The sequence below is a fragment of the Capra hircus genome, chromosome 23 (genome assembly GCF_001704415.2).
Source record: "Capra hircus breed San Clemente chromosome 23, ASM170441v1, whole genome shotgun sequence".
In the NCBI taxonomy this organism is placed as follows: domain Eukaryota; kingdom Metazoa; phylum Chordata; class Mammalia; order Artiodactyla; family Bovidae; genus Capra; species Capra hircus.
The window spans coordinates 28,833,781-28,861,763 of record NC_030830.1 but is presented as its reverse complement, the minus strand read 5'-3'; the positions used below and the strand labels follow the sequence as shown (position 1 = coordinate 28,861,763).

The following is a 27,983-nucleotide window of genomic DNA, read 5'->3' as shown; positions in this document are numbered from 1 at the left end:
TCTTCAATAATTAGTTTATATTTACATACAACTCTAATTCATTTTTATTTAAGTAATTTGTTATCATTTTATAGATAGCTTTTATTCCTATTATGAAATGGATCTTTTACCTGTTATTTTATGCTATGTATATGAACGGTTATTGCTGGTATGTAGGAATGTTACTTATTTTTATATGCTCATCTCAGTATTAACTTTTTCAAACTTCTCTAGTCTCTGGAACTTGAGCTTTTCTGTGAAACTTTGTATCTGTCCTCAAACCAGCAAAGATAGTTTCTCTTGTGACTTCAATGCTACAGAACATATGTAAGGGTCAAAGTTTCTAATAAGACAGCCAGAGCAAGGTCCAAGGTGTCTTTGCTTATCACAAGGTGTCTTTGCTAAAATCTGTTCACTTGCAACAATGATTTGGACGAGATGGGCTTGCATTCTTTCTTTCATCTTGTTTTTTGCCCGCATAGCAGCTGTATCGGTAAGTAGAGTTCTGCTCTTCAGGGTATTTAGAAATATTAATTCTAGTATATGTTATCCTTTTTCTGTATATTTATTTCTTTTCAGATTAACCATCTTTCTAAAGGAAGTGGTAAGAACTAATTGAAATACATAGAGAGTTTTCTGAACTTTTCTTTGCTCAGCAAGACTGATAACAATTTTCTCCCCACTTTTAACAGTATATGATGGAGAATTTGACGAACAGAAGGATATTTCAGAAATCAACTTAGGTGGGTGTAATTTTTGCCATTATTAATATCTTTAAATAATTTAAAACCCTGCTATAGAATTGCTGAAAATCTCTTAACTTTCAGAATATGATATTGAGTAACTTTAGGAGAGAACTATTCATTGGTGCTTCATTAGAATTTTCAGCATTTCTGAAAAATGGAAACATGAAAAGAGAATAATGGTTAGACTGAACTTTCTAGAACTAGTGAGTATTCAGTGGCTCTAGAAATATATAACAAAATTTTTGTTTATAAAAAATTCATTTTTCCAGTCTTCATTTTGAAATGATCACCTAGTACCTCACTTCCTATCTCAGAAGTCCCATTTCGATCCCTTGAGTGCAAGAGTTTTGATACCAATGACCAAAAAGTTTCCTTCTAATTCTCCTCTCACTTTTTAAGATTCTTGGACAAGGTTTCTTTTTTTTTCATTGAAGTACAGTTGATTTACACTATTACATTCCTTTCAGATGTACAACATAGTGATCAAATATTTTTATAGATAATATTCCATTCATAGTTACTATAAGATATTGGATATATTTCCTATGCTGTACACTGTATCTTTGTGACATTTATTTTATAAACAGTAGTTTGTACTTCTTTATCCCCTACCTTTCTCTTGCCCTTCCTAACCTCCTTTTCAATCTTCACTGGTAAACAGTTTGTTCTCGGTGTCTCTATGTTTGTGTTTTATTATTCACTAGTTTGTTTTATTTTTTAGATTTCACATGTAAGTGATAACATAGAATACTTGTCTTTCTCTGTCTGACTTACTTTACTAAGCAGAATACCCTCCAAGTTTTCTTGTTCCAAAAAATGGCAACAGTGGATATGACGATATATGATATTTATTAGCTTTTACATTTGTTCAATTAAAATGGATTTTTGTATTGTTTTAAAAAGAGTTTAACCACATAAAGATCAACAACTAAAGACAATGATAGAAAGGACTCATTTTATAAGAGATGCATTTTAGCAATTCTTGTTCAAATATTTCTCTTTTTAAATCCACATCTAGCTGCAGGATTGGACCTCTTTCAAGGGGACATCCTCCTGCAGGTGAGTACCTTCTAGCGACACCAGAACATTCCCACAGGACTGGCTGTGACAGGACAGTGAGCCTCTGCTCTGTGTCCAGCCCTGAGATGACCATTATGAAGATGAAAGAATCTCAGCCATAATTTTATGGACAAAGACTTCTGCTTTGGTTGCTGGTTAAAAAAAGATGAAATCATTAGCGACCAGAAAAAAGAGTCTATAATTATTAAATTCTTCGTCCACCCAATTTTCCTAAGAAATGAAGAATGAGAGAGAAGGAAATCCACCGCCGTACTGAAAGTGACTATTTCAGTTTCGAGGATATGTAGGTCTCTTTCATTGTTGTTCAATCGCTGAGTCACATCCGACTCTTTGCAGTCCCATGGACTGCAGCACCCCAATCTTCTCTGTCCGTCACCAACTCCCAGAGTGTACTCAAACTCATGTCCATTGAGTTGGTGATGCCATCCAACCATCTCATCCTCTGTTGTCCCCTTCTCCTCTTGCCTTCAATCTTTCCCTGCATCAGGGTCTTTTCCAATGAGTAGGCTCTTCTTCAGGTGACCGAAGTATTGGCGCTGCAGCTTCAGCATCAGTCTTTCCAATGACCATTCAGGGTTGGTTTTCTTTAGGATTGACTGGTTTGACCCACTTGCAGTCCAAGGGACTCTCAAGAATCCTCACCACCACGGTTACTGCTACTGCTAAGTCACTTCAGTCATGTCTGACTCTGTGCAACCCCATAGACAGCAGCCCACCAGGCTGCGCCGTCCCTGGGATTCTCCAGGCAAGAACACTGTAGTGGGTTGTCATTTCCTTCTCCAATGCATAAAAGTGAGAAGTGAAAGTGAAGTCGCTCAGTTGTGTCCGACCCTCAGCGACCCCAAGGACCACAGCCTTCCAGGCTCCTCGGTCCATGGGATTTTCCAGGCAAGAGTACTGGAGTCGGTTGCCATTGCCTTCTCCAACCACCACGGTTAGGAAGAATCAGTTCTTTGGTGCTCAGTCTTTTTATGCTCCAAATCTCATATCCATACATGACTACTGGAAAAAACATAACTTTGACTATATGGATCTTTATCAGCAAAGTAATATCTCTGCTTTTTAATATGCTGTGTAGGTTAGTCATAGCTTTTCTTTCAAGGAACAAGCATCCTTAATTTGTCTTAAAAATTTATCTGGAAATTTCTATATTGTCTATAATGAATATTTATTGTTTTTATAATTTGAAGATAACTTGACTATTTGAATAGTATGACAGATTGTTTATGATGTGGGAGTTTACAGAAGGGGAAAGGAAGCCAAGGAGACCAGCTGTCCAGTCAGCTTTGCCTTTTGTTTCTGCAGAATTCCAGAAATGGCCTGAGAGATCCAAGCACCAGGTGGAAGTTCCCCATTCCTTACATCCTGGCTGACAATCTGGGTAACATTAATTGTTCTTCATTAGAAGCCTTGAGTTGAACTCTTCTCTCTCCCCTCTCTTCCTGGTCATCAGCTTCAAAGTTGAGTAACTGCCAGCATCTAAGGGAGTCTCTAAGCTCTGAGGATTCTTTATCTTATGGAAACCCATGCTTCTTAACCAGTCTAAGATACAGAATATCAAATAGTACTTTTTAAAATGCAGAACACACTAACATGTTAATTAGACCAAGAGAGCAACACAAAGAACAGAAATGAAATACGATTTGACATCATAGCAATGAAAAATGTGCACCTGAGGTAACAGTTTGTTTCAGTTCAGTTCAGTCACTCAGTCGTGTCCAACTCCTCGCGACCCCATCAATCGCAGCACGCCAGGCCTCCCTGTCCATCACCAACTCCCGGAGTTCACTCAGATTCGCGTCCATCGAGTCAGTGATGCCATCCAGCCATCTCATCCTCTGTCGTCCCCTTCTCCTCCTGCCCCAAATCCCTCCCAGCATCAGAGTCTTTTCCAATGAGTCAACTCTTCTCATGAGGTGGCCAAAGTACTGGAGTTTCAGCTTTAGCATCATTCCTTCCAAAGAAATCCCAGGGCTGATCTCCTTCAGAATGGACTGGTTGGATCTCCTTGCAGTCCAAGGGACTGTCAAGAGTCTTCTCCAACACCTGTTTGAGTAACTCTAAATATGGTACCAGGATACCAGTTTCAGCCTATTGATTTCTTCCCTTTCTGTTGCAAAACAAACATGTCACACTTTTGAGAAATAGAAAAGGCTTTATTTCATATGTTTATCATTCTCGTTCCTTGGTATTAAAATTTTCTATTCTTCTCTATCTCAAGAAAAATAAGTTAGATTTTGCTCATTGTTGGAAATAATAGTTGGTGGAAATAAAATAAATATTAGAAGCCATGTATGGACACTGGCTGACCTCAAGCAGCTGACTGATGGCTCAACAGCCATGATGACGTGCTGCCTGTCTGGGAGGCCCATCCTCTGTGGATGGGAAGACTCCAGAGCAGAGGGGAAGCTGGGACAGCGTTGCCCAGTCTTGATGAGCTGCTGGGCTGCTCCGGCTCTCAGGAGATGAAGATTGTGTTTCAAGATTTTCCATCACTTTTGTCAGTGTTGCTTCCAGCACCTTTTCTGGAGAAGAGCTACATAGAAACAAGTGCTATTGCTCTCCGTTATGTTCTTCATTGGAGTATAATTGCTTTACAATGTTGTGTGAATTTCTGCCGTACAGCAAAGTGAATCTGCTGTGTGAATACATGTATCTCCCCCTCTTGAACTTCCCTTCCTCCTCCCCTCCTAATCCCACCCTTCCAGGTCATCACAGAGCACCTCGCTCAGCTCCTTGTGCTACACTATTGGCCCTCACTAGCTATCTATTTTACACATGGTAGTGTGTGTATGTCAGTCCTAATCTCCCAATCTGTGCAACCCTTCCCTCCCCTCACTGAGGCCACATGGCCACTCTCTACGTCTGCATCTGTATTCCTACCCTGCAAACAGATGAGATGGGATTTTTAAATCCACCACTCTCAGTGTTTCCACCATTTGGGTTGAAGATAACAAAAGCAACACAGTCTTATAGACAGCATGACTTTAATTATAATCAAACTTTTTTCTTATATTTTGTGGCAACCAAGCTGTCTGGGGTACATATCTTCAATTTAAAGATGTTACTCCATGAGAATACATAAAAGTTCATGAAAACCTTTGAACAGGTTTAATGCATGCTCTTGCTGTTGTTCTGTGATGTTTCTATAATTTATTTACTAATTATTCCAGTGACTTCCTTTAATGACCTTAATATGTTTTTATGACATCTGAGCGTAGAGTCTCCAACTCAAGAGTTCCTTAAATAAAGACCAGAAAAATGTGAGATAAGTACATGGTAAAGTGCCAAAAATGATAAACTCTTTGGGAGAATCCCCAAAAATCAAGTATGCAAGAATACAATTTAATTTTATAGAACTTAGTTTAATTTTTAACTTAGAGACCTACAACCAACGAGTTGATGGGGTTAAAATCCACACACACACAAAGCAAGAAACAGTCTCCTTTCCTCTGGTGTATCTTTCTCCTCCACCTCGTCCTTGTCTTACGCAATACCAAGGTAGGCACACATGCAGATTAAGCAAGAGGAGTGACATTTGATCTTTGGTCATCAATCCACAAAGGTTACTAACAGGCATCTACTGTTCTTGCTGAATCAGGTACATAGGTTTTTGCTGCTTTGGTTCCAAACTTGGGTTACAGAAATCTTTTCTAAGGCTGTCTGCAGAACTCCCTGTCTAGCCTTGTCATCTCATGGGGATCCTATAGGGAAGCCGCATAAATATTACATTTAACTTCTTATGATTTCAGAACCCTCAAACCCCTCTCAGCTGTCTTTCTCCAGCAAGAGGGAGAGTCTCTTTAGATTGGGGGAAGGAACCCCACTCTCACTGCTTCTCTCCAAGGTAATTTATCTGTTTTTCTGAAAGACAGAAGTGACGTCAATTCTGTCTTCTGCCCGGCCATATTGGTCTCTTGAGGCAATGCACTCAGAATTTTTGCTTAAATGAGGGAAAACGAAAGGGAGAAAGTGGGGAAATTATTTTATGATTTTGTTTAGCCACACATACCATAAGTGTATTATGTAGATAAATATACCATAAGTTGTTAAATATACCATACCATAAGTTATTTTGTAGATAAATTTATATATATATACACACATTATATATTTAACATTTAGTGTGTTTATATACACAAATGGTTTGTCAGTTTTAGTTTCCAAGGGCTACATTTACTATCAAAAAATTTATCATGGACTTCAGTGGATTTGATACAGCAGCATGAGTTTCTATGTTTCTAGGTTATATATATTATCCAAGATCTAGCTAAGGCTCATTGATAGTTTTACTGATTTCTACAGCACTGAATGCCAAAGGAGCCATTCTCTATGCCTTTGAAATGTTCCGCCTCAAGTCCTGCGTGGATTTCAAGCCCTATGAAGGCGAGAGCTCATACATCATCTTTCAGGAGTTTAGTGGGTGAGTATGAAATGTTACAGAGTGTGAAATCCGTCCTCTGATTTATAAAAATTGGCACATCCCTTTCAAAGACTAAACAAAGAAATTGGAAAGAAACTAAAAGCAAAATCAAATATTTCACTGTGAATTTTTTAAAGTGGCATCACATTTTTATTGTGCTCTATAAAGAATGCATTGTTTGGATACCTCTAGGAACCAGGAAGACTCATCTCAGTTCTTTTCTGGGTTGAGGTCATGTTTTAAATTACAGCCTTTTAAAAAAAATCAAGTTTATTAAAGCTGCATTCTCTTGATGGTACTGTTTTCGATTATTAGAACTCTGTTGGCTAGACTTTTCTGAAACGTTCTATCAATGTAAGTAATATTATATATTTGCTTTTCTCTTTCTGATTTACTTCACTATGTATGAAAGTCTCTAGGTCCATCTACACCTCTGCAAATGGCACAATTCATTCTTTTTAATGGTGGAGTAATATTTCATTTTCTATATATGTACCTCAGGCGTAGAGAACAAACATAGGGATACCAAGGAGGGGAAAAGGGGATGGGATGAGTGGGAAGATTGGGACTGGCATATACACACTATTGATACTATGTCTAAAACATGTAACTAATGAGAACCTACTGCCGAGCACAGGAAACTCAGTACTCTGCGGTGACCTAAATGGGAAGGAAATCCAAAAAAAAAAAGAGGCGATATATGTATACATGTAGCCGATTCACTTTGCTGTTCAGCAGAAATTAACAGAACATTGTAAAGCAGCTATAGTCCAATACCAACTAAAAAACAAAAAGACCTACCTGGAGGTTTCTCTTCATATTGCAGTTCCCATCACAGCCTCTAGGTGTTGCCTGGATTTGGTTGTCTAGTTGTGAAGGTGGGGATTTTGTTTATCCCCATGGATGACTAACAAAGGTAAAGAAGGAAGTTAGCGTTCGTTTTAGCTTCTAAAGAAAAGAGTCTTAGACCTCACAAGGTACGCCCTTGGCAGGAGGGGCCGGAACAAGTGAAAAGCTGTAATATGCTAGGGTGAGTGCAGACGCAGGGTCTCTAACGCAGCCGGAATCGAAGGGTCAGGGGAGCAGCGCTGAGCGTCAGAGAGATGCAGGAGGGAGACTGGAGAGGCAGAGAAGGAAGAACAAGTGGAGAGTGGGAAGAGAGGCTAAATCCTGTATGACACAGGAAGCTCAGCTCCCTGCTCTGTGGTGGCCGAGATGGGTGGAATGGGGGAAGGGTGAGAGGGAGGTCCAAGGGGTGGGGATATACATATCCCCTGATTCGTGGTGTTGTACAGCAGAAACTAACATTATAAAGACATTATTCTTCAATAAAACATAAACAGATAGTAAATTATAAAGTTTTTTGAAAATAAAATTCTTTCGTAGAAAAAACAAAACAAAACATCAATCAATCTAGGGACTCTTATTGCCTGTGATTGGGATGTCTCTTACATTTAAGCTAGAGGGAGAGGAAAAGGGAGGAAGAAGTTCCAAAGAATGACTGGCCCAAAGCACCCCAAACCCTTGGAGATACTGATGCTCTGAAGCTGGAGGTTAATGGGGCTCTTCCAGAAAGATAAGGTCAAAATTTCAGAGTGGTAATGCTATGGTATTTTACAACTTATATTTTTCTTTGGGGGAGGGATGTTAAAAATGATGAATAATATATGCTTCCTCTGGATTGTGGATATTTTGCAGAGTAAATCCTGACTTGGTAAGAATTGCAAACTATCTTGCAAGAATTGGCTTGGTAAGGAAATGCAAACTATCTGAGAGGCAAGGCGAACATGGTGATATTTGCATAGCTCAATACATTTACTAAAGATCGTTGAATTGTACCCTTAAAACTGGTGGATTTTATGGTATGTAAATTACACCTTAATAAAGTTGTTAGAAAATAACTAAGATTCATTTTTGAGTAGAATTCAAGTCTATTAGCATTTGAACATATATGATGTTAGCAATTTGGGGAAAGCAATAGCAGGTAATTTAATGTGATTGTCACCAAGGAACTCACCCTTCATTGGTAGCATTTAAAATAATTGGTAAATCTCTCATTCTGTTGAGCACTGGTCAGTGTATAGAGCCTTGTTCCTCAACTCAAAGGGGGCAAGGAGACAATTTGTGTAGAGCTCCTGGCTTGCTAATAGAGATGGAAAATCAGGTTTCTGAGCAAAAACAAAAATAATGGGAAAAAGAGGGAAAGAGCCTGCATATGAGGAATTTAGAGTCTCTGACAGCAGTTCCTGAGTCCACTATTTTCTGAGGGAATTTATGGGTCCTTCTTGCCTAGAGCCTTTTAGACATAAGCTAGGCAACCTGCTGTGTGCTGTCATAATGCTGCAGATTGGGAAAAATCCCAAGACATGAACTTGATGAACTTGCATTTTTAATAAGGGTCTTTTTCATAATCATAAAACATATACCTTCTCATTACAGGAAATTTGAAAAGTCATTAAAATGTAAAGGAGAAAGTATAAATCAACCACAGCCACCACTCAGAGACACCTTTGTGGTGTAAAAGCAATAGCGTTATTTTTTGGAATACCCCATGTGTTTCTGAAGGTGAAGAAAATAGCCATTTTTTCTTTCTTTTTACCTGATGCATTATTAGGTTTGATTTGCTTCTAAGTAGATACCACTTTTATAACGGTCTGTCACTTGTAAAGCCTACATAATAATCCCTCCAGGAAATGTTGCTTTTTTAACCAGTCACGCAGGTTGAACCATGAGCTTATGAAAAGGCTAATAACTTCTTTTTAAAATCAAACCTAACCTTCAAATTTGTATTCTGGAAACTGAGGAATTGCAGCCACTTGAAAATTTTCTAAAACAAAATTTCTCTCCTTTCTAAAGGTGCTGGTCTGAGGTTGGTGACCAACATGTAGGACAGAACCTCTCCATTGGTCAGGGATGTGACTATAAAGCCATCGTTGAACATGAGATTTTGCATGCTCTGGGGTTTTACCATGAGCAGTCAAGGACGGACAGAGATGATTATGTGAATATCTGGTGGGATGAAATACTTCCAGGTGTGTATGAACCCAAGGTGGTTGGGTGGGATTTGCTATTATGTTTATCACTTGCTGGGATCAACCCTGGGATGACCAGGCCAAACCTATGTGTGAACAGGAGCTTCAGTTTCTCCAGGAGGAACTCAGACTATGACCTCTCCTCTGGGCTGAGTTGATCTGATCATAATTGATCCCAGATAAGGGTCTCAGGAAATGAGGAATGGTGTTCATCTCAATATGGGGTTGAAAAGTTAATCAGATGCTTTTGTTTTGCTTCAGTGTTATTGTTGAAACTATCTAAAATTCTACTTCCTGTCTTAGTGTGTAAAATGAACTAGATCTTTGAGGATGTGAGGGTCCTTCTTTTCTGGATGTGAAATCTCATGTAACTTTAGGAAAGTAGAAACAGTATAATAACCTTGAGACACTTGAGGATTTTTGTGCTCTACCAAATCAACGATAGATGTTTAAAAACAGAACAACAACTACATTAGAAAAAAAAAAAAGCTCTTTTAGTTGAAATTATACTTCCAATTTTGTTGACTGTAGCTAATAGTTTGGAGTTTTGATTAACCAAAACGTATAAATCTTTTCTTTCTCCTTCCTAAGTGACTTTTTTTTTGCCCCCAGCCCATACTTTGTAAAGGATAACACAGTTTTATTTCACATATTACTATTTTCTGATGTTTTTTAGTTTTGTTGAATTCCCTTCAACACTACCTACCTTCTTTGTTTGAGACAACTAAGCTGAATGCTTTTGAGTACATGAAAATATTATTATCAAAGAGTTGCCCAGTGGGTGGGGGAAAATTCCATGCTATGTTTCTGAAAACACCTAGTGTTTAAATAGAAATTAGTCCAGGAGGTGGAAAAGCATTATTTTTGGCAGTGATAGCTTAATGAAACCTTAATGGATTGGAAATGCCTTAGCAATGACCACTCATGGTTTTCATGAAGCAAATCATGGCCTTGTAATTATCTGTTTCATTTAGATCTCAGTTTCACGTATGACTTCATGGATGGTAGTGCATCTCTAATAGTTTTATGAACTTGGAAGTACTGGCCATACTTTAAAATAAAATGTGAATCCCCAAAAGACTTCTGCCAGAAGTAGCTCCTTGGGAGAAGCCGCATCACTGGTTCTCACAGGAGGAGGGCGTACAGATGGCTAATTCTATCAAAAGCACCTATGGGGTTTACAGTACGTGTCCCTCTCGACACCTCCTATTCTGATATTTTATGAATGTGGAGTGCTGGTGGGAGGAGGAGAAAGCATGTGGTTTGTAAAATCCTAATCCAAGGACTTCCCTGGCGGTCCAGGGGTTGAAACTTCACCTTCCAATACAGGGAGTGCGGGTCTGACCCCTGGTTAGGGAGCTGAGATCCCACACGCCTGTGGCCAAAAAACTGAAACATAAAAAAGAAGCAATATTATAACAGTGTCAATAAAAACTTAACCAAAAACCCTAATCCATTACCAGGTATGAAATAATAGATCAAAAGCATATGCTTGTCTCCAGGTCTAATTGCTTTATATCTGGGTCTGAACCCAGACCCAGAGTAGAGGGGATAGAAGAGGGCAGGTCAAAAGTCAAAGAACCAAATCTCAGAATATGAGGCTCAGGGGGTTTTTAGACTTTGTCTGTGTTTGCTAGAGGCCTGAATTTCTCACTTTCTCCTCTGTATACTTAACTCTGCTGAAAAGGACATGAGGAAGCAGAAAATATGTGCATTTTCAGGTCTTGAAGAACATGATGCTCAGAGGTTTTAGGATGGTTTTAGGCTAAATGAGGGCTTCCCTGGTAGCTCAGTGGTAAAGAATCCACCTGCAATGCAGGAGTGGTGGATTTGATCCCTGGATGGGAAGATCCCTGGGAGGAGGGCATGGCAACCCACTCCAGTATTCTTGCCTGGAGAATCCCATGGACAGAAGAGCCTGGCAGGCTATAGTCCACAGGGTTGCAAAGAGTCAGACACAGCTGAAGTGATTTAGCGTGCATGCAGGCTATATAAAGGATCTTCCTTTATACAAAAGAAACTTTATATATCTTCCTTTATATAAAATTTATAGATCTTCCTTTATATAAAGAAACTGCCTGTGATGCGGGAGACACTGGTTTCATCCCTGGGTTGGGAAGATCCCCTAGAGTAGGAAATGGCAACCCACTCCAGTATTCTTGCCTAGAAAATCCAATGGATAGAAGCACCTGATGGGGTGCACAGTCCATGGGGTCGCAAAAGTCAGACAAGACTTAGTGAGTAAACAACAACAACAAAGGCTATAGGAAATCCCCTTTCTTGAGGGATTCTGCACATTTGCCAGGAGAATTTGCAGATGTGCTCAGCTCTGGGTTGAGCGTGGATGACTCACCATGTTTGCTCATCTCTGGTCCACGTTTTCATCAGGTGTAATTCCTTACACCTAAACTGCCTACCCTCACTGGAGAAATGTTCTCAAGCGAGACATTCAGTCCAATTAAGATCATAAGCAATGGCAGTATTATTACTCAGGGTAATTCATGACTTTTGCTGCATCTTGTCTCCAGCTGATGGCAGTCTCATTATTTAACCTAAGAAGAGACTTCCCTGGTGGCTCAGAGGGTAAAGCGTCTACCTACAATGTAGGAGACCTGGGTTCAATCCCTGGGTCCGGAAGATCCTCTGGAGAAGGAAATGGCAACCCACTCCAGTACTCTTGCCTGGAGAATCCTATGGACAGAGGAGCCTGGTAAGCTACAGTCTGTGGGGCTGCAAAGAGTCGGACACGACTTAGTGACTTCACCTTACCTTACTTTACCTTAGAGACTCTATTGGCAATACAACTCTCTCTCCAAATCCATCTCTGTTTCTGAAGTCAGAATTGTGTTTCCTGAATCTGTTTTTTTCCATCAAGGAGAACACTTCTGAGGTTTAGCAGGGATCTGCAAATTATAGAACTGCAGTCTGTGGGTCATATCTGCTTTTGTAAATAAAGCTTTATGGAAACACAGCCACTCCTACTTGTTTATGTATTACCTATGGTTGGTTTTCAGCTGTATCAGTAGAGTTTAGTAGTTGTGACAGACACCATACAGCTTGCAAAGCCAAAAGTATTTTCTACCTGACCTTTTACATAAAAGGCTTGCCTATGATCTCTGCTTTACAAGGTCACTTCCTCTTCAAGCCCTCGGTTACGAATTTCTTGAAGGCAGGACCATGCCTGTCCTAGTCACTTCCAGGGGCCACCACCCACCTAGCACAGCTCCCAGTAAATAGTACGCATGACAAAACTGTGTTGAATTAAATTTTAAAATGTATCAAAAACATTTATTGGGTAAAGCATTCTGATAAGTCCCCTTGAATAATATAGAATAAAGTCATCTCTTCTAATCCAATGATTATATTGAAAGTTAAGGAAAGCAGCCAGTGAATTGAAAATGCCTTGCCTAAGATGCTGCTGAGAGTCACCAGGAGATCCCAGAACTTAGTCCTCAGTCCTCATACCACTCTGATGCTTTTCATCATGTTACCCTCTTAACTGCCATCAAAGGACCACGTGCTCTAGAAGGAATGACTTTCTTCCTTCCCTATTTGGGTCATTTATTTCTTGCAGTCAGTCCTACCTTTGATCCCTCTTGGGTTAAGTCCCCACAAAACCCTTGTGAATTGGAAGGATGAAACATCAGTATTCTCGTTTTATAGTTAGACAAGTTTTTGATCAGAGGGGTTCACGGACTTTTCCGAAAGTATCTGGAGACCACCTGCCAGAGTGCTCCAATCTTGAGTGTACCTGCATTGATTTCTTTGAAAGGTAATCACATTTTCTTCTAATTATTAAATACAGTTGGATAGGAAGCTAAAAAGGGAGAGGGAGATGAAAGTGGAAAGTTATGATTGGGAGAGTTGAGCATTCTCATTCAGTTTTCCTGTCACTCCCTAAGGAGAAAACGAAAAATTGTAAACTTTCCATTCCTACAGCCACAACAGTAAGTTATTAGTGGCTGCTGAATTAAAAGGACATCTGAGTGGTATCTCATTTTGACGTTTCACTTTACAGTGCATATTCTCTTCCTTGGCCTCATCTCATCAAAAATATTTTCCTTTTCTATTTTGAAAGGAAAGTCTGTTTTCTTCCTATTTTATTTTTTCATCATGGGGAATTTTATGGAAAAGGAGAATGTGAGCCTTGATTTATCGGATGTGATGTTCTTGTTAGCTGCTAACCTTTCCCTTTGCCCCTCAGGTTTCTTTTTCCTAACTTGTTGGAGAGTTGTCCAGGTATAACTCTTGGTGGATGAGGTACTAGGCTGTTAGTGAGATGAATCAATCCTGAATATTTTTCTGAATTCAAAAATTCTTTTTTTATGCCATAAGGAATATCTGCCTCCACTTTGATAGCTTATCTTCTCTTTCTTAAAGTCTTATGCATACACACACATTTGTATGAATAAAAATGAAACTTTGATTTAAATATACATTTAACAACATACATTTTATATTATATACTATTATATATGTGTATCAGTCATTTCAGTCATTTAGTCGTGTCCACGTCTTTTCAACCCCATGGTCTGCAGCACACCAGGCCTCCCTGTCCATCACCAGCTCCTGAAGTTTACTCAAATTCATGTCCTTTGAGTCGGTGATGCCATCCAACCATCTCATCCTCTGTCTTCCCCTTCTCCTCCTGCCTTCAATCTTTCCCAGCATCAGGGTCTTTTCAAATGAGTCAGTTCTTTGCATCAGGTGGCGAAAGTATTGGAGCTTCAGCTTCAACATCAGTCCTTCCAATGAACACTCAGGACTTATCTCCTTTAGGATGGACTGGTTGGATCTCCTTTCAGTCCAAGGGACTCTCAAGAATCTTCTCCAACACCACAGTTTAAAAGCATCAATTCTATGTGTAGATTTGTTACTAATATAACATGTACTTTAATATTCATTATAATAACTTTATATATTATTATACAGCATTCTAATACATTATAATAGGGCTTCCCTGGTGGTTCACTGGTAAATAATCCATCTGCTAGTGTAGAAGATGTGGGTTTGATCCCTGTGTCGGGAATATTCCCTGGAGAAGGAAATAGCTACCCACCTCAGTAGTCTTGCCTGGAAATCCCATGGACAGAAGAGCCTGGTGGGCTATAGTCCATGGGTTTGCAAAGAGTCAGACGTGACTTAGTGGCTAAATAACAACAGTACATTGCAATATTATTAGTAAATATTAATAAATACATAATAATTACATATATTATGCTGCTGCTGCTGCTAAGTCGCTTCAGTCGTGTCCGACTCTGTGCAACCCCATAGACGGCAGCCCACCGGGCTCCCCATGGACTGCAGCCTACCAGGCTCCTCTGCCCATGGGATTTTCCAGGCAAGAGTACTGGAGTGGGGTGCCATTGCCTTCTCCATATATATTATATAATTATAAAATATGTTAAATGTGTATATATACTTAAAGAAATTTTATTCTGCCTCTCCCCTTTTTGGTCTCTGCTTGAGTATCTAGTCAAAGGGTAGGATAGAGAAATGGCATGACTACTCAGGACCTATGGACTCCCTTCCTGACAGGTTACCAGCACAACTTTAATACCTATGATGACAACTTCATCACAGACCTCAACACACCCTATGATTACGAGTCTCTGATGCACTACCGGCCTCTCTCGTTTAACAAGAATGATAGTGTCCCTACCATCACGGCCAAGATCCCTGAGTTTAACTCCATCATTGGGCAGCGTATGGATTTCAGTGCCATTGATTTGGAGAGGCTGAACCGAATGTACAACTGCAGTGAGTACCTCTGAGTCTGAAGACTGGGTACCCCCATTGACCTTATAGGTTTTCTGTACATTTTCCTTTGTGTTAATTTTGTGATTTCCTGTCCATTTCATTAAGGGAAATGCACAGACTACATAAACATAGTTTCTCTCTCCTTAGAAAAAAATACAACACCTACCTGACAGAATGGTTACGAAAATCAATTATGTAGTTGTGTTTTATGAAATGAGAGTATTGGACCAATGAAAGGAGCTGGAATTGTCCTTCTTCTTCGGCTTCCTTCTGAAGGATGCATCATCACGTAAAGCTCAAGATAGTTACAGGCTTGAAAGTATTTTGCATCTTGCAGAATTCTTTGTCGGGCTTAGTGGCTCCTAGAGTCATCTAATCCTCAGAGAGGAGTCGTCCAAAGTGGCTTCACTAGTCTTCTGAGACACATTCTTTTTGTATGCCTCAAGTGTTTAACCAGGTGACAAAAATATCATTTGCAGCCACAACTCATACCTTTTTGGACCATTGTGATTTTGAGAAGGCAAACATCTGTGGGATGATTCAGGGTACCAGAGATGACACTGACTGGGTCCATGAGGACAATACTCAGCCTGGACAAGTGGATCACACCTTGGCGGGACAATGCACAGGTCAGTAAAGGCAGCGAGGAGCTACGCTGAGGTGGCCCACCAGATTCAAGGGGTAACGGCAGCCGCAGGTTTTGCTTCAGTAGGAATGTTTGTTATCAAACCTGACACTCTAAATGAGGACAAAAAACATTTCTCATATCTTTATTATTAACTCAATAGAAAGCATCCAGGTTCTGGACATGCAAAAGAAAGATAAGCAATAACAAAACTGATACAGACAGATGGTTGATAAGATACAACTTTGTACTTATAGATTGTCTATTTTATATGCAATAGTGTGTAGTGCAGGGTACTATACTCATTATTTTGTAATAACTTATAAGGGAGAGTTGTAGTATATACATATATATAATATACATATATATATACATAAAACTGTATCACTAAATTCAGTTTATATATATAAAACTGAATCATTGTGCTGCATACCTAAAACTATTATGACACTGTAAATCAACTATACTTCAATAAAAAAATTTTAATTAAAAAAAAGGATGAAAGTTTGTAAATTAGGGTAATGTCTCTAGAGCAGTGCCCTCCAATAGAACTACAGTGCGAACCACATATGTAATGTAAAATTTTCCAACAGTCACATAAAAAAAGAAACAAAAGAGTCTCTTCAATAATATATTTTATTTAATCCAATACATCCAAAATCTTAGCATTGCAATGTGTAATCAATATAAAAGCTATTAATGAGGTACTTCACCCTTTTTTATAGTGAGTATTTGAAATTCTGGTGGTGTTTTTTCCTTAAAGCACATTTCACTTTGGACTGACCACAGTTCAAATGATTGATCAGCATGCATGTTTGGTAGCCACCATAATGAATAGCATAACTTCAGATAGTTCCTACACATGATTTGTGCAGTGAAAAAAAAGCCATAAAATCAGGGGAGACCTGGGTTTAAAATCTGGCTCCATCTGGCTAATTGTGACCACAAGAAGTTGTTTTTGTTGCTGCTGTTAAGTCTTTTGGCTTTTGTAAGCCATCAAGCTTGGAGAAGGAAGTGGCAACCCACTCCAGTATTCTTGCCTGGAGAATCCCATGGACAGAGGAGCCTGGGGTCCATGGGATCACAAAGAGTTGGACACAACTGAGCGACTAAATAACAATAACAAGCCATCAAGCTATTGATACTTCATTGTGAGCATGGAAGGAGATAAAGCATACAGAGCCTTAAAGGGCAGACCAGCCGCTTCACTCCCTATTACTTTCTCCTCCCATCTTTCCCTTTTCTCTGGAGGTTCTATTTATCTTTAAATTTCTATCTTAAGATCCTTTTATTATGTGCTTGGTATTGAAATCATGTCAACCCTATTTGCAAGCAGGTGGGGTAACAGATTATAATTGCCCTTTAAAGACTGGGCTGTTATCAAGTCACTTAATCCATACCTGTGTGACTGTTGGTTAGAGTTCCTTCACAGAAGGAACCCAGCTTATCACCAGGCCACCAGGGGGACTGTCAGAGGTTGTAAACCATGGCCCCTCTTCCTCCCACCTTGATAGAGGGTGAAAGTCTCTGTCACATATCAGATTATTAAATGTATAATCTCCAGTGTCCAAAGGGTGGTTTATAACTGAAGTTCTCTCTCAATCCCCATTGTAGCCTCTAATCTAATCTCTCCTGTAGGCTTGCTACTAGGTTAACGTGCAAGTTCCAGCTAAACAGAAACGTGATCTCTGTGTGAGAAGAATCTGCTGACTGACTATTCTAGCACTTTAGTAGGAAAGGAATGGACCACGACCCAGAAGAATGATCTTGAAAAACTATCAGGTTAACTTGATCAGCCACTATGCTTCTTCCACAGGAGGCACTTAATGGGACTGGGTTTCCTCTGCTAGAGAGCACTGCATTATTTGGGTAGATGCATAGACCCAAAGAGCTTGAAGGATAGAAGCCACTTCCCACTTCCCAGAGACATGAGTGCACACCCAGTCAGTGGCAGCATCAGGGCAAGAATTCAGGTCTCCTAACTCCCTGATCTGAGTTATTGAATTTGCACTTCACACTTCTGACTTTATCTGGTGGAATTCCTGATCAAGGACCACCTAGACACCTTCTTAGACCTGTGAGCTCTTGTTTACCTTAACCCAAGCCCTCGGCAATTCACAACACGTAAGTCTCAGGCTTGTAAGATCAAGTATTGAGAAGAACATACAGGAAAATATAATTTTCCCTGATGAAATAGTAAAGCCGTTACTGTATTTTTCAGCTTTGTGGAAAGCTTCTTTAAACATCATTGCTTGCAGTCAATGAGGAAGGCATGTGCCCCATGTATGAGGCAGGATGAAGCAGGGATTTATAGTGTCACAGAACGCAGAACTGTACCAGATGTTCACTTCCTTTTTACTTGGTGAAATGTTTTGAGTGGAGCATTTGGTAAGAGGTTGAGTATTCAGTTCAGTTCAGTTCAGTTCAGTTCAGTCACTCAGTCATGTCCGACTCTTTGTGACCCCATGGACTGCAGCACACCAGGCTTCCCTGTCCATCACCAGTTACCGGAGCTTACTCAAACTCATGTCCATTGAGTCGCTGGTGCCATCCAACCATCTCACCCTCTGTTGTTCCCTTCTCCTGCCTTCAATCTTTCCCAGCATCAGGGCTTTGTCCAGTGAGTCAGTTCTTCGTATCAGGTGGCCAAAGTATTGGAGTTTCAGCTTCAGCATCAGTCCTTCCAATGAATATTCAGGACTGATTTCCTTTAGAATGGACTGGTTGGATCTCCTTGCAGTCCAAGGACTCTCAACAGTCTTCTCCAAGGCCACAGTTCGAAAGCATCAATTCTAATTCAGAAAACTATTGCAAAATAAACCATAAAATATCAACAAAAGCATCAGTTCTTTGGCACTCAGCTTTCTTTATAGTCCAACTCTCACATCCATACATGACTACTGGAGTAAGTTTAAATGACTTCTTTATATGTGAGAATTGTTCATTGCCCTTGACTTTGAAGAAGTGAGCTGGTTTTCCAAGTGATGTATGTGTTTAGCCACTTGCCTGTTTGAAGGGAGAGAATTTTGAGATACCTGAGTTGGGTGAACCCAACCTCTGGCACAAATATAGACCCTTTACCTCCTATTTTAAGTGTCCTCCCAAGGCTTTCTTTCCATTCAGGAGAAACCTTCAATGGGTCCCTAACATGCCTTGAATGCCTCTTCTTTCAACATAGGAAAGGTGATTCTTTACTACTGATCTACACCCAGTTATTAGGCTAGGAAAGGTTGAAACTGAATCCTTATCATTGTGAATATGTAAAATCCAACCCTTAAAACTTTGAATCCCACAGTTTTTGACATAACTAGGAGGCCAGCTCTTTTCCTTGGGATGACTCTTTAACAACAAACTTAATGAAGAAGATGGAATTCATCTCATGGACACTAAATTCCATCAAACTTTGCTTAAACCCTGTATTTCCTTAAGTCAAAAGTGTACATTCCCTAGCTTTGGGAACAAAGGTGATCAAAAAGAGACAGTGGAGTGCTACGGCTTCGACCAGCAGTTCTGTCTATGGAGACAAAGTATTTACTGGCAACCTTTCGATTTTCCCTAAAGAGCTCCAGCCTTTGTTGCCTGGATAAGGGCGGGGCTCACTGTTGTCACCTTACCTGGGCTGAGGGAAGCCGGGGGTGTGGATGGGCAGAGATGGGACTTTGGGGTCCTCTGTCCATAGGCGCCGGCTACTTCATGTACTTGAACACCAGCTTCGGGGCAGCGGAGGAGGCGGCCATGTTGGAGTCTCGGATTCTTTACCCAAAGAGGAAGCAGCAATGCCTGCAGTTTTTCTATAGAATGTCAGGCAGCCCTTCAGACAGACTGGTCGTCTGGATCAGGAGGGATGACAGTACTGGCAACGTGCGCAAGCTGGTCAAGGTGAAGACCTTTCAAGGTACCTGGAGGCGTCCTGCGGGGACTGATTGGGCTTCACACCCAGGACTGTGTTCTTCTGTGCTCTTTGCCCTCCTTCCCCTCCCCTGCCCTTTCCACCCTCCTGCCCATCTCCATTCCTCCACATCCTCCCAATCTTCCTCTCCTCTGTCTCCTCCTCCTTTTCCTTGGCCTCCCTTCTTGTCTCCCAAATGCATAATGCCTGGCATGCTTTAACCACTCAATGGATGCTTTAACCATTCAAAAGCTGCGGTTTCAGGTGAGGCTGAACTATATACTATTGTAAGAGGCCAATCAGGGAAAGAAGAAAGGAAACAATTGGAATGTAAAAATCCTGTTTTCTCTGGAACTTTGGAGAAAGCCAGGACAGAGAAAACTGCTGATTCAAGGGTGGAGACTGGAAGGTTAAAGGAAGCAGGAATTGATGCTGAGGGAAAGAACGTGGTTAGATAGTGGACCACAGCTGTTTCTGCATCTGTTTCAGCAAAGTGAAGGATACCATTATTTAATACACTGAAGTACCTCGAAACCTACTCATGAATTTGGTGGAAAGTAAGCCATTCATATACATTAACTTCATTAAAAATCATTTATATATTCCTAAGTGATATTTTGTGCATTTCTATGAAAAGATCACGAAAATCATATTAATAAAATGCCAAGGTAGTTAGGGGGATGTGAGAGCAATCTGACTGAAAATCAGGATCCAGGATTATAAAAGCTAAGTACTTACATTCCTTTTATTGTGGTGGTGGTTCATTCATAAACAGAGAGGGAAAAATGTGTTTTTCTATTTTTTTCATTCAGCAAAGAATTTCTCAGTTTAAATGAGGAATCCAGGTAAAGGAAGCATTCTCTGTACTTCCAGAAGAAGTGGCTGCTCTTTCTTAAAAAAAAATTTTTTTTGGCTGTGCCATGGGACTTGTGGGATCTTATTTCTCTGACAAGAGATCAACCTCATGCCTCCTTTATTAGAAGAGTGGAATCTTAACTGTTGGACTGCCAGGGAAGTCCCAAAAGCCAGTCAATGTTGGTTTTATTTGTATATTTTTTAATATTTTGGCCATGCCTCCGCGTATGAGGGATCTTAGTTCTCCAACCAGGGATTGAACCCATGCCCTCTGTAGTGGAAGCATGGAGTTTTAACCACTGGACCACCAGAAAAGTCCCCATAAGCTGCTGCTCTGGAAGGGAGGAGGCTTCCTTTGTAAAAGACAACTCAGAAGAACAGGGGCCCAGATTGTCTCTACTCAGGCCACTCTGTGAGTAGAAAATGCTACAAATAATGGTTTTGAGGAGTTCACTTTTCTGGCTGAAATTTACAGAGCATCTTTATTAAATGGAGGGATGACAGGTAGGTGCCCTTTAAGAGGTGAGAATTTGCTGTGTTATAAGGATTGTAAATACGGACATGTGAAATTGCCATCTTTTGACTTCTGTCTTATCAAATGTCTGTTTGGAGCATGCAGTGCTAATATTGAGGGATATGGTGCATTTGTATCAGGGGAAAAAACCTGCAGAATGAAATAATAGAAAAGAAATTCATGATGAAGATTTTCATGATAAATCAGAGTGGGTCCTTTTTTGCTTTCTTTCTTGTTTAGCTGTTTTCCCATATCAGACATGTGACTTTGGAAACATTCCTTAACAAGTTTATAGCAGATCTCTCCTGTGTTCATTTGTGAAGATTACATGAGATCATTCATGTAAAGCGCTTGCCACAGTACCAGGCTCAAAAGACTGCTCCAAAAATGTTGGCCACAGTTGTCACCAATTTTATTCTCTATCCTCAGGAGATTTTGACCACAATTGGAAAATTGCCCATGTGACATTCAGAGAGGAAAAGAAGTTTCGCTACCTTTTCCAGGGCACAAAAGGTGACCCCCAGAACTCGAGTGGGGGAATTTACTTGGATGACATCACTCTGACGGAAACCCCATGCCCCACGGGGGTTTGGACAGTCCGGAATTTCTCCCAGGTCCTGCAGAACACGGTGAAAGGGGACAAACTCCAGAGCCCTCGATTCTATAATTCAGAGGGCTACGGTCTGGGGTTAAGCTTGTACCCTCAGGGCAGAACGAGCTCTGGGAGCTCTGGGTACTTGGGACTCACCTTTCACCTGTGCAGTGGAGAGAACGATGCTGTCCTCGAGTGGCCAGTGGAGAACAGACAGGTGATCATGACAATACTCGATCAAGAAGCCGATGTCAGGAAGAGAATGTCCTCCAGCATGGTGTTTACTACCTCCAAGACCCAGACGTCTACAGGTAGGTGGTTGGAAGAACTGCTCCTTCATCTGGAAAGGCCAACCGATCTGGTTCCCATATGTGTAGGAGAAATTAACTTTCTTCTCACACTTCCCTCTTGGGCACATATTGGTATATCCACTGCTGCTGCTGCTGCTACTGCTAAGACTACCATGCCTGAAATAGACAGCGAGTGGGAAGCTGCTGCATAACACAGGGAGCTCAGCCAGGAGCTCTGTGATGGCCTGGAGGGCTGGGTTTGGGGATTGGGAGAGAGGGGATATATGTATACTTACAGCTGATTCACGTTGTACAGCGGAAACCAACACGACATTGTAAAGCAATTTACATTATAAAGCAATTATCCTCCAATTTAAAATAAACTTTAAAAATATCATCATGTTGGAGCATTAAGTTAAATTTTTCTTTTTTCTTTAATTAATGCACAGTTTATTTACAATGTTGTGTTAGTTTCTGGTGTATAGCAGAGTGATTCACTCATACATATATATTCTTTTTCATATTCTTTGCTCTGATGGTTTATTATAGGCTGTTGGATTTAGTTCCATGTGTCATCCGGTAGGACTTTGCTATTTATCTATTTTATATACAGTAGTTTGTAGCTGCAGATCCCAAACTCCCAATTTATCCCCCCTACTCCTTTTCCCCTTTAGTAACAACTTCGTTTTTCTAGGTAAATTAAAATTTTCAATGTCATCTTCTCTCGTGTTCATAAATTCATCCATTGCGCATCTAGTCAGGATTTGCAATGTGCCAAACTCTGTGCCAATTCCTTAGAATACGAGCAAATCAGGCAGATTCTGCTTCACTGAGCTCAGTCCAAGAAGACAGATCCTGCTAGCCATTTATTAAATACTCAGAATTTGTGAGGCTCTATGCTGAACTGATGCACTCTAAAATGTTACTGATTGCCAGTATGTCTAGGAAGCAAATTTGGATAACAAAGGAACGGGCAAGTTGTTATTACTGTTCTTTTCAAAAGAAGAGACGTAAGCCTTGGAAGGAAGATGATACAGCTGCCTCTCCCCCTTCACTGAGGAAGCCACTCAGGAGTGGGCCGTGACCCTCCAGAGCAGTGGTTCTCTGCTCCTCCCTCTCCCAATTCTCAGTTTTAAATCTCCTGGAAAAAGTAAAGAACCTGATTTTTTTCCAACACATTTTTTTCTGATTAACAAAGCCCTTATGGACAAACAAGGTTCTACTGTATAGTACCGAGAACTATATTCAGTATCCTATGATAAACCATAATAGAAAAGAATGTTTAAAAACTGTTTATATACATACATGTATAACTGACTCACTTTGCTGTACAGTAGAAATTAACACACCATTGTAAGTCAATTATATTTTAATTTTAAAATAATCCCGCAAAACTCTCTATACTCATCAAAGACAAATGGAAAGTGAAAGCTAAAGCGATGATGTGACTTTCTGTTATCTGTAACTGTGCAGCTATAAATGGCTCCGTCATCTGGGACAGGCCCTCGGTCGTGGGGTCCTATGACAACAGCTGTGACTGTTTCAGAAGCATTGACTGGGGTTGGAGTGCTGTCATCTCCCACCAAATGCTGAAAAGGAGAAGCTTCCTTAAAAATGATGACCTTATAATTTTTGTGGACTTTGAAGGTATTTTGCTGGCTTTCCTGAATATGTAATCCTATGTTCTGGGTGTTCTACTGATTAAGCAGCTCATGAAAGGTGGGGATATTCTGGGGGGCAACTAGGTTAAAAAATAGATGTGCTCTAAAGGAACAACATTTTACTCATTTTTTTCAAAGACTTCTATCTTGATTTTAACTGTCCTTGGAAGAAACTACAATTTTAGTGCCATCTTTTTGCATAATTAATCAAATGTGACAGTTTTCAGACTGACTTCCGTGTAGTTTCAATCAGTCTATCCATGCTCACATTATGCTTCTTTTTTTAAGTCAGAATAAATAAAACCATGATTGGACTACTTTATAAAAAATAAACACAGCATAAAAAGAATGAAGTCTTGCCATGTGTGACAACATGGATGGACTTGGAGAGTATTATGCTTAATGAAATCAGTCAGACAGAGAAAGCCAAATATTCTATGTTTTCACTTATATGTGAAATCTGAAAAACAAAAGAAATGAACAAATATAATAAAACAAACTCACAGATATAGAGAACCAGAGTAATAGAGGAAGGAACAAATTAGGGGGAGGGGATTAAGAGGTACAAACTACTATGTATGAAATAAATTACAAGGGCGTAATGTACAACACAGGGCATATGGTCAATATTTATAATAACCTTAGGGCTTCCCTGGTGGCTCAGAGGTTAAAGCGTCTGCCTCCAATACGGGAGACCCGGGTTCGATCCCTCAGTTGGGAAGATCCCCTGGAGAAGGAAATGGCAATCTACTCCAGTATTCTTGCCTGGAGAATCCCATGGACGGAGAAGCCTAGTAGGTTACAATCTACAGGGTCGCAAAGAGTCGGACACGACTGAGCGACTTCACCTTCACCTATGGGGAGTGTAATCTATAAAAATGTCAAATTGCTATGCTGAACACCTTAAAACGAATAGAATATCTGTCAGCTATATACATCAATAAAAAAATAAATAGCTGACATGAAAAAAATCTACTGGATTCAAAGCCACTTTCCTGTGTCACTAAGGTGAGGTCCAAGAGGGGTGGACGTGGCCCAGGGACTTTCTCCGGGAGCAGAAGTGCATTGTTGCCCTCATGTCTCTTTGTCTATTTCCTCAAGATATCACCCATCTTAACCAGACTGAAGTTCAAGTTCAAAACAGCAGGCTGAGCCCCCAAGGCCTTGTTCTCCATGGCCAGGAGCAGCAGACCTCAGAAGATTCGAGAAAGGCCCCCTTAGAGACAGCCCTCCTGAGCAGCCTGGACCAGGGGCAGAGCAGCCGACAGAAGCGGTCAGTGGACAACACGGGCCCCTTGGAGGACCACAACTGGCCACAGTACTTCAGAGACCCGTGTGACCCGAACCCTTGTCAAAACGAGGGCATCTGCGTGAACGTGAAGGGCATGGTGAGCTGCAGGTAGGCTCTGTGGTCAGGGTGATGGGGGGGGGCACAGGTGAGGGGTGGCAGAGAGGAGCCCCATGTCTTCTTACCCTGCTAGAAGGCACAGTCTCAGGTCAGGCGTCCGTAGCATCAGGTGGTCAGCTGTGGCTGCTCTTAACTTCGAGGCTGTGCCCCGAATTGACGGGCAAAGCAAGGGTCCTGCCAGAGCAGAAGAGTCCTGAATCTCCTCTGGGGCATCGTCAACAACAGCTTGAATGTTGTTGGAGTTTTGAACTCTCCTCCTTGGTCCTGAAAGTGACCCAGAGCTTTTAGCTTCCATGCTCCATCACGGTGAGACTCAGGACCAAGCTTAAATCTTCCCTGACTATAGATATTATTATGAGTTATTAATTATGATTATTTCTACTGTCCACTAGTTCGTCCCATAATCATAGTTATGTTTTCAATGATAGTAATAAAAATATCTGATATTTGGGGGCTGCTTACTGTATGTCATGTGCTTCCCCAAGCGGTATGTATTCATGATCTGAATTATTCCTCACAGCCACCCTGTGACATAAAGGCCCTTCCTTTATGGCACACGAAATTTGAAACTTAGAGACATAAGTCGGGCATAAGAAATTTGAAACTTAGAGACATAAGTAATTTGTCTGTAAATGTTGGAGCTGGGACCTGCATCCAGGTCTGACTGTCTGTACTTAGTTACATTTAATAGTTCTTTTGATAATACTTGTTACTTGTATAAAATATTTCATAAAAGGATGTATGGGATGACAGAAGCATCACTTTCATTTGACACAATAGTAGCAGATGTGGCAGCTGGTCTGATAGGTTCAAAATATCAACATTTCCTCTCACCTCTTTTTTTTCTTTAAACTGACTTTTTCTATTCATCATGGATTTTTGTATTATTTTTTCTTTTTTTTAATAGTAAAGGAAATTTTCTTTAATTACTAAATTTTTTTCTTGGCCACACTCTGTGACATGTGGGATCTTAGTTCTCTGACCAGGGATCCAACCCAGTGCAGAACCCGTTCTGCAGTGAAAGTGCAGAATCCTAACCACTGGATTACCAGGAATTTCCCTTCTCAGCATTTTTTGATCTCCACTTTGTTTCTTCTTTGTTAAACTTTTATTTTGAGAGAATTCCAAATGTGCACATGCATTGATACAATACTACAGAATTCCCGGTACTTAGAGTCAACATCTTCGGTAACCAAATTCCAATTAGCAAAGCCAAGAAATGGGGGTTAACGAATGCAAATGCTCTTAACAAAGCTGTTGTTGCTGAGTCGGTCTCTTGGTCAGGAAGCCCTGGGGGCTTATGTGGTTCCCACCCTCCCCTCTGTCCTGTCTCCCCAGGTGCGTCTCAGGTCACGCCTTCTTCTACACAGGGGAGCGATGTCAGGCCATACAGGTGCACAGCAGCGTCCTAGGCCTGCTGATCGGAGGCGTGGCCAGCGTGATCTTCTTGACCTTCACCATCATCTCCATCCTTTACCAAAGGTCAAGGCAGTGATGCCCAAGGATGTCAGCCAGAAACAGAAATGCCCCCTGCCCTTGGGCCCTCCCTTTGCTTCCGCTGCTCAGTGTAGTTTGGGGCTGTTTTCTTCAGCCTCGTTTTGCCTCCAGCCTCCTGTGTGACCCTTCTGTTTTCTATACCCCTGCCCCCACATGGTTCTGTTACCCTGCTCCGTGCTCCCAATGTACCCAGGGTGTCCTGTGACAGCACTCATATCACTTGATTGTAAATTATTTCTTTAACAGACTGTCTTTCTCAAAGACGGTAAGCTCCATGTGGGCAGACCCTCCTTTACCATGTTAGCCCGATGCCTGGGAGCCTGCCTGGCCCAGCACGGGGGATCACTTAACAAAAGCAAATGAATGGACCAATATCTGAATGAATAACTAAGCTATAGAAACTCTCTGCTTTCGACTGCAGGTAAGACATGGACAATGAAATGCACACTTCTTTTTGTACCAGAATCCAATTCTCAAATACCTGTTTTTCCATCGGACACAATAGTGTTATTATTCTTTGAGGATCTTGTGTGTTAAAGAATTTTAAATAAAGGCTTCTCCAAGCAACAGCATTTGCTTTCCTCCTCCGATTTGAGGGGAAAATCTTTAATAAATTCATTAACTATTTTGTCAGTACCTTCAAAACGTCCAGAATTGTATGCGAATTTGTGTGTGTGTGTCCATTTGGGGGGGCAGGGAATAATCATTCAAAAGGTCTTCCTTAGTTCTTTTTAAGTTTTAAAGTATATTTGATATGCTATTCTATATAAAATTATCTTATAAACAAATTGAAAGTATCAGGTAGAAGAAAGTATTTGTAGACATACTTTCTTTCCACAGCTCCTAAGGAGACCAAACTGCCCGGGGCGAGAAAGCTACGAGAGAGGTTAAATAAGGAGAGCTGAGGTTCCCATCCTCAGTCAACACAAGCCCCAGAAAACGCTGGCTCCAGAAGTTTCCTAAAAGAAAATATCAGTACTTAACGGAGCCTGAGTAGTCCAGGCTATCCCTTGTGTGTGCTCAGCTGCTCAGTCGTGTCCAACTCTTTGTGACCCTACGGACTGTAGCCTGCCAGGCTCCTCTGGTCATGGGATTCTCCAGGCAAGAATACTGGAGTGGGTTGCCATTTCCTCCTCCAGGGGATCTTCCGACCCAGGGATTAAACCTGAGTCTTCTTCGTCTCCTACGTTGGCAGGTGGATTCTTCACTACTGCACCATACTGCGCCACCTGGGAAGGCGTTACATTATCAGCCTTCTAAGCATATACTTCACGGCCATTCTGGAAATAAACATAAGGGGTTAAGAAGAGTCCCTTTCATGCACAGGTGTGAGAAGAGTCTGTAGCAGGTGCAGCTTCTGCACCCAACACCGACTCTCCAGCCAAAGGTGTGTCAGCATCCCCAGGAGGATTGGTTAAAACACAGATCACAGGCACTGCCCCCAGAATTTCTCATTCAGTAGCTCTGGGATGGAGTCTAAGAATTTGCACATCTAGCAGGTTCCCAGGTGATGCTGATGTGAGAACTGCTGCTTTAGTGGACAGAAAAGAGGCCTGAACTTTAGGCTCCCTGGCTACAGGCTTGAGTGGGCCATCTATTAGTAACTTGCTCTGCAACTGTCATAAAATCACT

General features: G+C 40.9%; 1 protein-coding gene across 1 annotated transcript; it reads left to right on the top strand.

The window, feature by feature from the left end:
• Positions 368-26,913, top strand: MEP1A (meprin A subunit alpha). The gene is made up of 14 exons (XM_005696374.3): positions 368-472; positions 559-583; positions 672-722; positions 1,744-1,784; positions 3,111-3,186; positions 6,111-6,228; positions 9,085-9,260; positions 14,799-15,020; positions 15,500-15,649; positions 19,325-19,540; positions 21,333-21,806; positions 23,259-23,432; positions 24,548-24,845; positions 26,193-26,913. The coding sequence occupies exons 1-14, from the start codon at positions 404-406 to the stop codon at positions 26,347-26,349; spliced, it is 2,247 nt and encodes a 748-aa protein (XP_005696431.2). The 5' UTR covers positions 368-403; the 3' UTR covers positions 26,350-26,913.